The 16,770-nt window shown below is 40.2% G+C and overlaps 1 protein-coding gene across 2 annotated transcripts in view; it reads left to right on the top strand.

The window, feature by feature from the left end:
• Window positions 1-15,635, top strand: part of caln2 (calneuron 2) — a 51,437-nt gene extending 35,802 nt beyond the window's left edge. For both annotated transcript variants that reach the window (XM_049592907.1, XM_049592906.1), the window contains exons 5-6: window positions 1,831-1,984; window positions 11,936-15,635. In XM_049592907.1, coding sequence (XP_049448864.1) covers window positions 1,831-1,984; window positions 11,936-12,063 — 282 coding nt within the window. In that variant the 3' untranslated portion in view covers window positions 12,064-15,635. The remainder of the gene's footprint in view (window positions 1-1,830; window positions 1,985-11,935) is intronic.
• The last annotated feature ends 1,135 nt before the right edge of the window (window positions 15,636-16,770 follow it).

The following is a 16,770-nucleotide window of genomic DNA, read 5'->3' as shown; positions in this document are numbered from 1 at the left end:
GCTGAAAAAAGACTGATTGGGCTTTCCTGCAAATTTGCACATCTCCTATCTAAAAAAGGCTATAGTTAGCAGCCCCTCTGAGATGAGCAGCATTGGAAAAACAAGATTTTTTATCTTTATTTTTTGTGAGAAACTGCTTCATTCAGTGTTTTTACCAGCTTAAAGCCCAGTTCAGACCAAACATTCCTGATGAGATGAAACTGTTTTAGAACATTGCAGAGATATTGCTATTTTCACTGTTTCACTACTACAAATGCAGCTGTAGCCAGTTTCTCACTATCACTGTCCTCATTCATATTTTAAGAAGCTACAAATTATATTCAGCCACAAAATAAGCCTGAAAAGCTGGAAATCAGAACACAGATACACCGTCTGATCTAGTTGCAATGGTGTGAACCGGAAGATCGCAGAAGATTGCAAGTAGTTGCCTGTTTCAACTTGTTTCGCCACAAATCATTGGTCTGACCTGGGTCTGTTTGATTTGGAGAGGGAGAGACCTCTGTAGATAATTCGGCTCCCAGTAAAACCCTCCTGAGTAATGAACACTGAGGGAATCCTGACTGGGAGTTCAGGCTTGGCACATGGGAGAAGTTCAGCTGGTTGCAATCTGCAGTTCTCACCACTAGATGCCACTAAATCCTACACACTGCTCCTTTAACAGACAGACACGAGGGTGGTATCAATCTTTTCATCTAACTTGCAGCAAGAGAGCGATTCTGTTTCCCAAAACAGGCATTCACTGTCAAGTTTTGGTACTTGATGGTCACACATTTTGGTCGGTACCAGTAGGCCACTGAGATATGATACCCAGTCCTACTAGTAGTACAATTTCTAACCTCTCATCAGATAGTTTTCCTTTGGTAAATAGTATCTGCTGTTCTACCTAAGGTGGTCGAGCATGACAGATGCTGTTCTTAGTGCTTAGCGAGCATGGCAATAAAGGATGAGCAGTATTGCTGTTCCCTTGTTGAAATGAGCATCTCCACATTACCATCGCAACTCTTTTACGTCTCTAGCTACCATAATTGTCTGCCAGTTCTGCTTTCTCCATCTGTGTCTCCCACTACACTCCTCATCTCAATTTTCTCTGACCTCTCCATACTTTCCTATTTTCTCTCTCTCTCTCTCTCTCTCTCTCTCTCTCTCTCTCTCAATATATACCCCCCTATTTTCTTCCTCTTTGCCTCGCCTGCCTCAGTATGTCCATCTGTTGTGCTAAACCAAGCGACTGATTGTATTTGCGGCTGTCAGTGAGGTAAATAACCTGGACATCGATGCTAGTGGGTTTGAAGATGGCGTGTGTGTGTGCGTCTTTGGATATGCAGAGGGGATCTGCTCAGGGGACAGGAAGGACATGATGTTTTCTCAGAGCAGGCAGGGAACAGGACAGAGGCTAGGATACAGACTTCGAGTCAGTGATTGTTTAGAGTCCATTTATCATTTTAAACACAAACATGAACGCACAACTGAGAATACAAACACCTACAAGGACATAAATGTGCCGCTATTTCCATTGTAATTGATACATCCATTAAACCAATTGAGCTTGCCTGTATTTATCCCTTTTTGTCAATACACACATGCAGGTTTGCATACTGATTCAGGCACCCAAAAATAGCACAGGTGATGCATAGGCAAGCAAGCTGCTATTACATTATAACTGACTCCTTTCCTACTTATATATGATACCTGGAAATTACACATTCTGGCAATAAAATACAGCAGCTTGTACATTTCTCACTTCATTCTAATCTTCTATATTTATCTGCCCTCATAAAGCTCATTTGTGGATGACTGTGTCTCTGCATTGATCGTCTTGTGCCCCTGCAGTTTGACATGCAGCAGCTGTCTCTGGATGAGCTGAAGCAGGTGCTGTTCCACGCCTTCCGGGACCACCTGACAATGAAGGACATAGAGAACATCATCATCACCGAGGAGGAGAGCCTCAATGAAACCTCAGGGAACTGCCCTGAGTATGAGGGAGGTGAGGAAGCTGTTCTCGTGGAAACTTTTCTGTTATAAATACCAGTGCTTATAAAAAGACATTTTGTTATACAATTTATATGATGTTTTACAGCAGTAATTTGACACAGAGCTAAGAAAACGTATCCATGACCAAAAACATTCTCAGAATAATTACCTGTATCCTCAGTCAAACTCTTTAAGGAATCATTTGACATTTTGGGAAAATACACGTTTGTCTTTTTGCTGAGAGTTGTATGAGAAGATTGATACCACTCTTAAATCTGTGCACTAAGTATGGAGCTAGAGCCAAGAAACAATTAGCTTAGCTTAGCATAAATACTGGAAGAAAGGCCAAATTAGAATTACTAGCCACATTTCTAATTTGTTCAGCATTTCAAATGGGTTCAGTGTTAAGCTCATTGATGACTGTTTCTGCTATTTATGAGAGACAATAGACCAATTAGATCTAGGTGGATTAGAAATAGGAACACCATCCTCCCACATTACTATGTTCATGAGAAGGAGTGAAAGAAGACGCAGCTGAACAGGTTACTCTTACTCTTCCTAGCAGCCGCTCAACAACTATTGCATCATCTAACAATTATGTCCACTGGACCAGCCCATTCTCATTCCCAAGTCATCAAATACCGTTGCCTTGTCAATGATTTCGGTGTCAGGCACCAACGCAAAAAGGCATCTTATGTAGGCGTCAGTTTATAATGCCGCCGAATGGCATCAGTTCGAGATTTCGTCAGTAACAACGTGATATAAGCAGCTGGAAATTCCCTATAGGGCAGGCGGGAGGTGTGGCGGATAGGTCCAACAAACTGTTTGCTTTCTGTGTGCATGCTGAGCCAAAACATCATGTTTTTTTTAAACCCAACCACGTGATGTTGTTGCACAAGAACATAAATGTGAATCGAAAAAGAATGTATGCATCTAACCAGCAGACACTGTACATGACCTGTGAAAACAGAAGTGTATTATAAGATGCACTACATGTAACAAGTGTAAACTGACACGGCGTCAATGTCAACAACAGACGCAGGAGGATACCTAATGCGTCAAATGTAGTCCGCTGACCAAGAGGCGATATTTGAATATACAAAATAGTAGCCTGGAATGCTTCAAACCTTTGATTGATGCCATGTAATCAACGTTCAAATCAGTGTCCAAATGCATAACCCCAAAATACTCAAATAGCCCCAAAATTAAGATTTAATAATCCATCATTATGCATTATGTACCAACATTAATTATTCATAGTTGTTCTCAGACAAGAACATTTAAACTCTGGGATAGTTTTGTGACACCAGCTCACTCTCATCTAACGTCAGTCACCAACAGTCTGTCACTACTGAAGCTGGGACAGTTTGACCACATGTGTGAGATGTCCAAAAAGTCAACCATCTGGAATAGTCTCAAAATTTGCAAGGATGACTCCCAAAAAATCAAATGCCAGATGCAGCAAAGGAAACTGGCATGTCACAACTCTGAGAGGAGCTTGGCAAATCACCAGAAAACTGTAAGTAACAACTCAGCCATCTTGCAAAATACTTCTTTTCCAGCTATGATGGCTAATGTAACTGCAACCTGCATGCATTGTGCCAGTATTCTAGGTGCATCGACAGAAAACTTATGTTTCAAAAAAGTTAATCTTATGTCCTCGTCTCCAGTTCTCCCCCTGTGGCTGAAGCTTTGATTAATTGTAGATATTTTTCACTGAGGCTTCAACGCCCCAAAACTGGCATTTGGGACACAAATTACAGTGTGAAACTAAATTGCTGTTCAGAGCGTCTCTGACTCTGCAAAGTTCAGACAGATTACCAGCACTTCTAAAGCTCACTATAGTTAACATTTATTTACTTTTTTTTACCCGTACACAAACAGAAATGTAATTACTACAATTGGTGCCACTTATTAGTGACCGGTGGCTGGGTGAAGTGACTTTCTACAGTTTCCCCTGGTTGCCTGGCAACCTCACAGTGACAAGACTCAACAAATACTTACAGCATGTGAATAAAAATGAGCATATTTCCCAAAATGTCAGACTAGAGACAAATTTATAAATCTACAGCTGCCTCCAGCGGGGTGCCAACACAGAGGGTCAGTGGAAGCTTGGGTCCTCAGAAAAAGACTTGAGCTGCCCTGAATACATGATGTGTGAAGTTTTAGAGAAGCCTCTATGTTATTGACAATATGCTATTTTTGTCAGGCATATTTTTGCCTGTATCTTCATCATCATGGATCATGTGTAAAAATAGGCTATTATTGATTTATGTTGGTTTGTTGATAAGAAAGAACTTATTGTGCTCATCTGTATGTGATGAGTAATGTGTGGAAGTCTGATGTGGTCAGTAGGCCTAACTGATAAATATGTATCAGATGCAGATGTGTTGGTATAAAGCAAGTAGGCCTACACACTCGTAGCTTTGAATGTGTCTTTGCAACAATAGTCATGAATAGACATGAATGGAGCAATGATTGAATTTTTAAAATCCCATTTGATGTGACTACAAGTCAACACAGGTGTCTAAATCTGCCAGAAAAATAATGAGTAACATTTTAGGGTAGGAGATTCAGCAGAGGGAAATAATAAAGGAAAATATTAAGGAGTGTGAAGGCAAGAAGAAAGGTTAAGAAAAGTGAGATTGCACAGTTGCAGAATAAAACTCTTTCTGAAGTCTCTCTTCAGACCGTTAGAATAAAGTGGAAAAGACAAAGTGTAGAGTTGTGGGTGATAAAAGACATTTGAACACAAACTTTTAAATGACTTTCTAAGTCTTGCCTGGCAACATTCAAGGTGATATCCTCAATTTTTTATCTGCTGCTAGACCAACATGAATATCCACCACAGGTTTCATCTGGGGTAATCCTGGGAGCAAGGTCAAGAATGCTGCTGAGGCATATTCAAGAAAACAGACTTGATTATTAATCTCAAGGTCATGCATTAATGTTTTAAAAGTACCAAAACCAGAATGGGAGGGTTGTGGGGTTGCTAATGAGTGCCAAAGTGAAACACAGACGGCATTTTACTGGAGACATAAAACCAAGTTAAGTTGCTCTAGGGAGAAGATGGGGAAAAAAACCTAATTCTGACCCTGTGTTAGTCATGGTGCAGAGCTAGAAATTGCCTTTCTGCTGTGAAACATTCAAAAGTCAGACTAGGACAAAGGTAAAGACAGATCAAACACGCCGCAAAACTGGGAAAGTCTTAATGAATCCATTGGGTACTGGCCTACAGTCTCGGGGAGGCCTAAAAGAGACAGCTGGGAGGAAATGGAGAAAGTTAGCAGAGAAGGGACAGTGAAGGAGGAGATAAGAGGCTAAAGAAGGGATCAGGGAACTGCTGGCTTGGCACTCTCTTTCCCAAACTTTTTGGTGTTGAGGGAAGGAGTTAGGAAGAGGAATAAGAACAGTAGAAAGAGCCTCTCTTGTAAAGAACAGCTGTATTACTCCCCACATTTAACCCTCTTCCCACATCCTCAACTTCCCTCTTTCATGCCTGCTTCCTTCCCATCTTCCTCCTGTCCGTCGGGACTTCAGCGCCTTTCACAGTCCCTCTTAGATCCACGACTCAGAGCTGCGAGTTGATTTATTGATGCGGTGTGTGATTCTAACAAACTGAGACAAGGGGGCTGACAGAGAGGAAACTTTTGGTTGTTGCTCTTGCTGCAAGGCCTGTTGGAGGACACATCTGTCTCTACTCCTCTTACTTTTTCAATCTCCTGAGATTATGTCTTTGGGGGAAAAAACTGACTTTCAGCCCACACACATAGGTAACAGAGCAGAAAAGTTCCACCTCCCTCCTCTCGTCTTTGTTTTCGCTGCAGCATAGAGAGTTTAAAACCAGTTTGTGCCCCTCATGTGTACATCACAAGAGACACATCCACTGATGAGTTGGCTCAGAGATGAGCAGTAAAACATAGCAACCAGAAATATCAACTGCTATTGCATCCGTACGGTATTTGTTTGGGTCAGAGAACAGAGTTGCACCTTGAGAAACAGGTTTAGATTCATTCACTATAACTCAAAAGTCTATTTACTAGCTTTTGCAGAGCTTGTCACAGTCTTCACTCAGCAAGTGGAAGTGGCTCAGGTGTCATCACATGAGCTGCGGGTATGTGATAATGACAGGTGGATGTGGGCGGGAGAGCATAAGCTCTGGCACTGTTATAGGATGGTCTTTGATGACAGGCGTAAATGGCTTCCTCGATTTCCCCTGACTTCTTTTTAATGGTGCATTTTGTAATTTATGTACTGGCAAATTTGTATTGTTCAAAGATTATTGTTTGTACCTAACATTTTTATTCAATTACTTGAAGCTACTGTTTATAGTTTGACATTTTGGGAAACACAGTTTGTTTTCTTGTTGACAGATGAAAAGATTGATATCATTCTAATATATCTGTGTGCTAAATATGAAGCTATAGTGCCTGCAGATGGTTAGCTTAGCTTGGCATAAAGACTGGGAAACAGCCATCCAGGCTGTGTCCAAAGAATCTGCCCACTGACACCTTTAAAGCTTATTAATTAAAATGTTTTATCTTGTTTGTTTAATTTATACAAAACCCAAAGTGTATAAACTGCCAACTGGGATTTTATGGGGGTTATTTCCTGGATCAATCCCTGGCCAGGTGCAGTCACTTCCTGCAGTCTCTGTTGGTTGCCTATGCCTGGAAGTCATTTTTATGAATTAAATAAATGAGGGTTTTCTCATATTACTTATATTATCTCACATTATGATTGCTCTTTACCCAGTGGTGGAGCTAAGTAGTTTTCAATAGGGTGGCCAGGATGGGTCCAGCGGTCATTTTGGGGTGGCACAGAAATCACTACTTTATGAATATAAACTAGAATTACTGCAACACAATTGTATGTCTCTGCGAACCAGTCAAGTTGCAGTTACAGTTTACATTCACGTCTGTCCAGACTCTGTCGCCATGACAGTTGACAATGCTTCAAATATGCATGTTACTGAAAATAAACTACAAATTCTAAAACGTGAATCCTTCGCACATCTTCAACCCAACGGCATAGGAGATCTATACAATCAACACAGTTTCAAGATGGACTCCCAAAATTAGCGTTACTAGATTAGTATCTGACCAAATGTCTGTGAGTATTGGCCAGGAAAGTGTTTTTGCAGAACATTTTGATGTCACAGTGAAGCTTACCTTTGACCTTTAGGATATAAAATGTCACCACCTTATCATTTTATCATATTAGACATCTGTGTGATATATTGTCATAATTAGAGCATGAATTCCTGAGCTATGAAATCCCCTCAAGGCCTTCTTAAGAAATTGGGTTCATTAGAGTGAGATGGATGCAAAGTCACATTGACTTTGACCTTTGACCACCAAATACAAATCATTTTATCACTTAGTCCAAGTGGATATTTGTGCCAAATATGATGAAATTCCCTCAAGGTCTTCTTGAGTTATCATGTTTATGAGAACGGGATGGACAGACGGATGAACAACTTGAAAACATATTGCCTCCAACCATGGCTATCACTAGCGTGGAGGCATAAAACGGGTCTAACTAGAAAATAAGGGGCAATTTGAGGCACCTACACACAACTCTATAGATCAAATTATATTCAGTGAATCCAGCATTTCTTTCTTATTCCTGCAGGTAAAGTAACAAAGAAGCTTACGCTATAGGTACAAAGTACAAGAGTCCCATTCTACAGCGTATCAGCCCTTCTGAGAGCAGATGTTCAGCACAGCGTATGGTGCTCAGCAGCACTGTTAGCTCTTTCTCTATCACTGTATCATCAGGGATACACAGACATTGACAGAAACATCACTAAATGGAGTTTTTAATCAAAGTCTAATTATATTAAATGTAACCAATAAATATAATCAACATGTACATAAAATCTTACCATCATTAAAACAAGTTGTAGCAAAGTTAACTGTATGAATGTTTATGAAATTGCCTGCCTTACTTATCAAGCCATGACAGATGGCTCCACGGTAAAAACAAGCTTGTTATGTTTTATATCAATAAAGCTAATCTAATCAGTTACTGGAGCAATATGTTTAATATTACAGGAAATGAGCGTATCCTCTAGCAGAGGTTAGAGTGTATTTGTTGTAACTTTATTGGATTATCTTAAAGCAGGCCCCTACTAGGAAGCTTGGCAGAAATGGCATAGATGAATTACTATTTGAAATAAAACAGAATGCACAAACATGCAGTAATGAGCAGTGAATGAACACCTGCACACTAACAATAGGTCGATATCGCACGTGACCAAAAATATTGCCTTCAATTTTGTTGATAAAAATATTCAAAATATAATTCAGCTTTAACTGGTGTACTCATGGGAGCTAACTTTACCTTACTTTGTTTGCTATTTTTCCTCCTGGCATGCTGGGGCTCTAAACTTTGCTAAACAGATACAGTCACAGATGGAATAAATAAAAGCATCGGAAAGCAATCTGATATAGCCTGTCTGTAATCAATTGTTGGTTTACTGGACTGTCACTTGCCAGTTATAAAGTCTCCAGAGGCACTCCAGGGTGCACACATAAGTGTACATAAATGGTTTCACCACTAACAGAAAACCATTCTGTTCAAGATAAAATTACAACTGGGGTGGCCAATAGGGTGGCCAGGCTTCAGTCCACACCCCTTGCCACACTGCAAATCCGATGTTTGTTTTAATCATGCCTGAGTATTAACTGTGTATCTCTCCCCCCCACACGACATTTGTTCGTGCTGTTGTTAAAACGTAACGAGGCACGCCAATCACAAAATCCCAAGCCCGTACACTGGAGTCAACCTTTGCATTATGCCTGTATTTTGGAGACAGTGTTAGGAATGACCCCTATCTTACCCATGGCTGTGCAGTTTAGAAAGTGAGATCAGGGGTCCGTTTCACAAAGCAGGTTTAGTGAAAACTCAGAGTCTGTTAACCCTGAAATGAGGGAAACTCTGAGTTTTCCGTTTCAAAAAGGGAGGTAACTCAAACCAGGGGTAACTCTAGCCTGTTTCAGAGAGAGAGGTAACTTAAGCTGTCAGTCAGTTACCGTAGTAACAGACTCTATGAACCTAACCTGGTCGGGACCAGGTTTATCTCAATGAACCTCGAGTTTCTCTCTGTCTCCGCCCTCTTTCAGAGCCACGTACTCCATCTGATTTCCTCATTCATTCAGTCAGCAGGCGAGTTTTGGTGTAGCCGTTCTGCCGTCTGTCTTTTAAAAAAAAATCATTAAAAAATCAGAGTCAATATATTAGAAGTCCATTAGGCACAGTAGTAGGCACTTTTTTCACTAACATGGCATGTCCTTTTGATAACGATCCCGTGGATGAAGGTGCAGAATTACTGCGCAGAGAATTAAATATTCGTAGGGGGATGGTTATCAGACCACGCATAGATGTTTTAGCATTTCCAGACAATTATCTTTTTGAGCGGTACCGTTTCACGTCACAGTCCATCATCTACATACACAACCTAATCCGTCCTTACATTTGCAACATTACCAATCATAGTCATGCTCTCACATCCCAGCAGATATTGTGTGTTGCGCTGTGAGGCAACTGTACATGTATGCAGGGCGGTCAGAAAAGTGTGCTCGTTTTACGGGTATCTGCCTTCTTTCTGTTGGCTGAGTAGAAGTCTGTGTTAGTTTAAATAGGCTTAATTAGCCTATTTAACAGAACATGATATAGATGAGAAGACATTTATGTGTGTGAAAACAGCATTATGTTGGGGATAAAACAACTGCACAGTCAAACAGCCACTTAATATTTACTTTACAATGTAAAACATGATCAAAATGAGGTACCCCCATGAGATTATGCCAAGGTCTTACCTGTTTGAACAATGTTTTTATATTTCATCCTAAACTGCTGCCAAGTGCGCTTCTCCCCCGCAGGATTGCACCTAAATGAAATAAATGAATAGGCTACCATTCAAGCAGTTTTCCCCTGTAATATTATTGTGATTGCAAAGGACTACATTTAAACTTATGCATTCTCCCATGCCGTCTCCCTCTCTTTTGCAGCTGCAGCGGTGTTGCACTTCTTTTTGAAAACGTGTGCAAACTCGCCGTATGAGTGCATTAAGATTTCTAATTCTAGTGGGGTGAAAAATGCAGCCCTCCCCGTCCCCGTTGCCATGGTGACTCGTCGAACCGGGGCTCCATTGATGCTGGCTTTTTATAGTTGTGGTGCACGCGCTCAACTCCAGGTGAAACTACTCCGAGTTGATTAAACTGATTCAAATCAGCTGTTCTGGAACCGGACACTCAGAGTTTCCTATCCCTTACTAACAGGAACTAAGAAACAAGATCATATTTCTCCTGTTTTAGCTTCTCTGCACTGGCTCCCTGTAAAATCCAGAATTGAATTTAAAATCCTACTGTTAACTTATAAAGCTCTAAATGGTCAAGCTCCGTCATATCTTAGAGAGCTCATAGTGCCATATTATCCCACCAGAACACTGCGCTCTGGGAACGCAGGGTTACTCGTGGTCCCTAAAGGCTCCAAAAGTAGATCAGGAGCCAGAGCCTTCAGCTATCAGGCTCCTCTCCTGTGGAATCATCTTCCTGTTACGGTCCGGGAGGCAGACAGTGTCTCCACATTTAAGACTAGACTTAAGACTTTTCTCTTTGATAAAGCTTAAAGTTAGGGCTGGCTCAGGCTTGCCCTGTACCAGCCCCTAGTTAGGCTGACTTAGGCCTAGTCTGCCGGAGGACCCCCCTATAATACACCAGGCACCTTCTCTCTCTCTCTCTCTCTCTCTCTCTCTCTCTCTCTCTCTCTCTCTCTCTCTCTCTCTCTCTCTCTCTCTCTCTCTCTCGTATTCTATTACTGCATCTAGCTAACCCGGCCATTCTGGATGTCACTAACTCGGCTTCTTCTCCGGAGCCTTTGAGCTCCACTGTCTCTCAGATTAACTCATATCACAGCAGTGCCTGGACAGCGTGACGTGTGTGGTTGTGCTGCTGCCGTGGTCCTGCCAGATGCCTCCTGCTGCTGCTGCCATCATTAGTCATTAGTCATACTTCTACTGTTATTATACACATATGACTATTGTCACACATGTATACTGCCAGATATTAATACATACTTTCAACATATTGTACCACAGTAGCCAGAACTATAACTATAATATTATTACTTTCAATAATGTTGTAAGCTACTGTCATTACCTGCATCTCTCTCTCTCTCTGTCTCTCTCTCTGTCTCATTGTGTCATACGGATTACTGTTAATTTATCATGTTGATCTGTTCTGTACGTCATCTATTGCACGTCTGTCTGTCCTGGAAGAGGGATCCCTCCTCAGTTGCTCTTCCTGAGGTTTCTACCGTTTTTTTTCCCCCGTTAAAGGGTTTTTTTGGGGAGTTTCTCCTTATCCGCTGCGAGGGTCATAAGGACAGAGGGATGTCGTATGCTGTAAAGCCCTGTGAGGCAAATTGTGATTTGTGATATTGGGCTTTATAAATAAAACTGATTGATTGAAATTGATATCTCAGAGTAGATCAACTCAGAGTTCAGAATTAGACTCAGAGTTTGTTGAACCTGCTTTGTGAAACGGACCCCTGGTCAGATTTCTGTGGAGACCACGCTGAGAAATGCTTTTGAGACTCTGTTCGCCGACTGCTACATGCATTAAATAGCAGTCCACTTTTGTGTTTTGGTACAGTTGGTTTCCCTACCTGATGTGAAGTGTACCTGAGTACACATAAACTGCACTTGAGACCACCTTTTAAGTGGACACTAATCAATAGAACTGGTCTTTGGGGTCAAGTGTACTGAGATCTGAGCCAGGGTCCCTTATGTGGAAGCCTCCTAACTCTCTGTAAAAAAGTGTATTTCCCAAAATGTCAACCATTCCTTTAAAGCTGTGTTTTATATTAATTTTGTATAATTACATTAAAATCATCAACTACATTGAAATTAACTGTCTTCTTGTCTCATGTCTTCTCTCGTGTCTTTGGCTCCTCTCAGTCCATCCCAAGAAGAAGAATCGGCAGACGTGTGTCAGGAAAAGCCTGATCTGCGCTTTCGCTATGGCTTTCATCATCAGTGTCATGCTCATTGCAGCCAATCAGATGCTGCGGAACGGCATGGAGTAACCAATTGCACTGTGAGCATGGGGAGTGGACAGAACAGCCATGACCTCACATCTTGTCTTTGCAGCCAAAGCAGGACCAGCCACAACCCGAGCACTTCTCTAAACAATCAGTTGAGTTTTTTGAGTTTAATTTGAACTTACCTTATAGAAGCAGACAATGTGAATGAAATGAAGACAGATATATTTGCTTTGCATTGAAGATGTCACCATGTAGAGTTACTGGACTTACCCGTCACAAGGAACCTGAACTGGAAAAAAAAAAAAAAAAAGTTTTTATATGAACCGGGAGAATAAACGGAGGGTTTTATTTTGCTGTTTTCAAGACCGAGACCACCCTTTAAACTTGATTTTCTAATTACCGAAAATGTTTATCAGGTGCTTTGAGCCATTCCTAATTTAAAAAGCAAACAATTGTTATTATGGACAATTGCATATTTACCCTAGAGAAGTAGCGTTGAATGTGAATGAATGTGGGCACTGAATGTTGGGCACAGTAGATGCATAGTAAATCTGTCACCTCATATAGTCATGTGGAAACATCACACTATATGTAAAACATCGAAACCCTTGACTCAGTCCACTGATCTTGGGGCACATGAAGTCTTTATGTGTATCTACAAGGAGCACAACTCAATACTCAGTGAGGGACCAGTAAAGAATCATCACTGTCCCGTTATCTCTACTATGAAGTCTTAGCATTGATTGATTGATAGATTGATTGACTGGTCACTTAATATTTGTGTGGATGTGTTGAAGACAGTGGATAATGTGAGCTCAGGCTGTCAGAGAGATTTAAAATGCATGAAGAAGGAGATTTTAAATCAAATAATAGTGGAGTGATGGTATGGGTTAACAGTAGGACCAGTCTGAGATAAATTATAATATTTTTAGTAATGTGTTTGTAGAAAATATTTCACCTCAGCATCTCATTGTAATACTGCCCAACTGTGGTTAATATAAACCACGCAAAAAGCATGCCAGTATATACACTGCCATATCAAACATTAACCCTAACTCCCATTAATTTATCTGTATATATAGTGCTACTTATCTTGTGTAAAGTATTATTCTTTGCAACAGCAGAATGTACGAAGGGTAGAAACTAGTGAGACAAATCAGGGATATACAGCAGAGCTGTGACATGCTGTTGGTACAGCTGTTTTCTTGGAAAAGGTTGCAGTCTAGTGGTTAAAATGAGAACTGCAGCTAAAAGCTTAAACAGCCATGTTTACAAAGTGTTCAGAAGGGAAGAACAACACCAGAGAATTTGAGCTTTGATATGTTTCGTGTCAGTGTCGCAAGGGCAGTTTGGTCTGTGTTGGTGAACATTCACTATTTTTAATGGCAAAAGCAAGGATATTTTTCAGCCCAAACTCAAACTGTGTTGTTGCACCAGAGTACAGCTCAGGATTGAGAAACTGAAGGTGACTGCTGCAGTACCTGTCACGTCTGTGGTCATAGCTATGTTTTATGGTCTAGACCTGATAGCACTACAATTTTATAAAGCTTACTGGGGGGGAAAAGTTTGGGAAAGACCTTGTAGGAGTTTACAATCACTTCCTTCTGTTTATAATAGAGCCCCCTCGAGGTTGAACATCACAGTGACAACACAGATTAAATTTGAGGATGTTCTTTATGTGGGTGTAGAGCTGGGCGATAAAGAAATGTCATTATTTCTCACCGTTGGAGTAGTATCGTTATCATGTGTCCATCTTCTGCTATTGTTTTCCAGAATTCTGACGTTCAAACAAATGATTTTAAACAAATTGTCATTCAAAACTTAAAATACCTGAAATTAAGTTTTTATTAAACACATCTATAGTCAGTAGAACACAGTTCATCACAATAAACATAACTTTTATACATGATTATTGTATTGTATTGTGATATTGAAATATATAATTACAATTTTTTTTATATTATTTTATCAATTAATATTGACCAAATCGCCCAGCCCTATGTTCATGTATGGATTGCTGAATGGGCCTACAGGGCACAGGCCCAAGGGCCCAATATGTCAGGGCCTCCCCCTGGCCTTCACTTGCAAAATGTCACTCAAATTAACAAGTAACAACCAGGATGAGACTCAAAAGGACCAAAACGAGATGCAAATGAACTGCAGAGACACAGAATAACTACAAAAATGGGCAAAACAACCACAACGAGACACAAAATGACCAAAATAACCACATACAAATTTATCACAAAGAGACACAATATCACAGAAAGATGCATAATGGTTATAAAGAGATGCAAAACAATAAAAAAAAAAGAGGAGGCAAAACCACCACAAAGTCTGTGTCTTGCTCCAGTGAAGGACAGGTGGTGGTTTTGTATATCTGTGCCCAGGGGCCCATTGTCTCATAATCCCCCCCATGCCTATGTTGATGCCGTCTTTGAAATACACTCGTTGGTGTTCATACTACTCATTGCAATGTTATATGCCATAACAGCGACATATGTGGATCCCTAAATTGCATGGTGCTCCCCTTGGACTTCATTGGCTCAGAGCGTGGTTTGTTCTCATTCCTACCTTGAAGCGATTATTTGTCCTCAAATGAAAGCAAAACTAAATATTTCAATCAAACTAACGTGCAGCCATGTGAGTTTAAAATATGATAGGGAGAGGGCTTTCTTTTGAAATTAAAAAATAGCTTTGTAAGATCAAGTATCACAGCAAAAATGTATTATACTGTAAATCAGTATGCATGTTGTTGTTTAGATTTTCGTGTCTTTGACAGACAGGGGAATCCATTTAATCTTTCTTTGTGGTGGCACAGCCTTGGTTTAAATGTAGGTATGTATGTACTACTGTCACATATTTGACTTTCCAGTTTATACTGTAATAGCCATTTTTTCTAGTTTCTACCAGCTATTAATCAAACCAGAGTGCAGGAGAGGGCATTTTCATAAATATGCAAATACAAGGTCACATCATCATCATCGTCATCATCATCATCTCTGTTTCACGTCCTCTAGGGTAGAGTCTGTAGGCCTCACTGTGGATGGTTAAATTGACACTGATTACGATATATTGTGTGTTTTAGTCACATTAGGTTTTTATGGAATGTTCTCACTGCCTCATAGTCCTGTATAAACTGCTGTATAATGTATGCTACACTTATCCTCGTGAGTCAGTTTATGTCTTTGATATTCTCAGCACATTGACATTTGACCAATGGACCATGTTTTCACCTTTGTCTAATAGCGTCATGGTCCTTTTGAAACCAGCATAGACCACTTTATCTTTACAATTCTCTAATAATTGTGCCATTCAGACATCCTTGCATGGCTATGTAAGGGGAACTCGTTTGAAAGACCTTTTATCAACACTTTTGAAGTTTACATTATTATACTGTACATCTGTAACAGGACGGAATCAGTTCATGATTTTCATGTTTTTGAAAGTTGCTTTTGAGATTTGTTTTTACCAAAACATGTTTTTACCTTGTAGATTGTATAGAGATAAAAACTAAACACAGATATGTACTACAACCTTGGCATGCTGCTTAGAAAAGGAGAAAGAAAACAGCAATAGTCGCCAACTGAATGGATATTTAAAAATGCAAATAACAAGTTTAATCTGTTTAATCTAAAAAAAAATATATATCCATATATGTTTATGCAATAAAACCTTGTTTTGATAGAAAATAAGAGGCATCTGTGTTTACTTGTGAAATATGTTTGTTTGTGATGTTTGTTTGGGATTCTGAAATAATTCAAATTTTGCCTCACACCAGCAATATTATAATGATGACAAAACAATATTACCCAGTAACACAAAAAAGGTAAAACATTCTTAAAGGGGCAGTTCACCCCAAAATCAAAAAAATACATATTTTTCCTTGTAACTATAGTGCAATTTATCAATCAAATTGTTTTGGTGTGAGTTGCCGAGCATTGGAGATATCGGCTATTAAGATGTCTGCCTCCACTACAATATAATGGAAATGGCGGCACTCAGCTTGTGGTGCTAAAAGTGCCAAAAGAAATATATAGGATGCCCCAAGAATGAGTCCTAAAACCCAGTAAGCATTTTTGCGCTCCCAGTACCTTGTCTCAAAGCCAGTGGGTTTTTGGTTAAATGCCTGAAATAGTAACACAAGCTTAAGAGACGCTCACCTTTTGGTCTACAACAGATGTCTGCAAATACCCTACTCTTGAATTTTCTGTAATCATCCAAAATCCAACAGAAAAATCACATAGGGTTTGTGACGAGGGAACAAGGGCATGGCTAACTACCCCGTCGGCCTACTCGGTGGCACTCAGCGTGTGGTGCTCAAAGTGCTCCAGAAATCATGACCTGGTTACTCAACATAATCCACAGATTTTGTTGTGAGCAGTTTTATGTAGGAACTATTTCCTTTCTACCAAAGCACAACTGCTAACCGTATCACCGTGCAGAAGGAATCATGCATCTACTGCTAGCACCACTGAGATAGCTAACATTACAGCTTAGTGCCATAAATGTTTACATGCTGACTCTTGTCCATGAGAAGATGCAAATTTTCTTCCTAATGTTAGCTAGCTCAGTGGTGCTAGGTGAACTAGCATTGCATGCTTCCTTCTGCGCTGTGATATGTTTGGCAGGTTTAGTTTATTAGAGAGAAAATAGTTCCTACATGAAACTGCCCACAACAAAGTCTGTGGATTATATTAGATATGTAACCAGGTCATGATTTCTGGAGCGCTTTGAGCACCACACGCT

The sequence above is a fragment of the Epinephelus fuscoguttatus genome, linkage group LG12, assembly GCF_011397635.1.
Source record: "Epinephelus fuscoguttatus linkage group LG12, E.fuscoguttatus.final_Chr_v1".
NCBI lineage: Eukaryota > Metazoa > Chordata > Actinopteri > Perciformes > Serranidae > Epinephelus > Epinephelus fuscoguttatus.
This window is presented reverse-complemented; position numbering and strand designations above follow the sequence as displayed.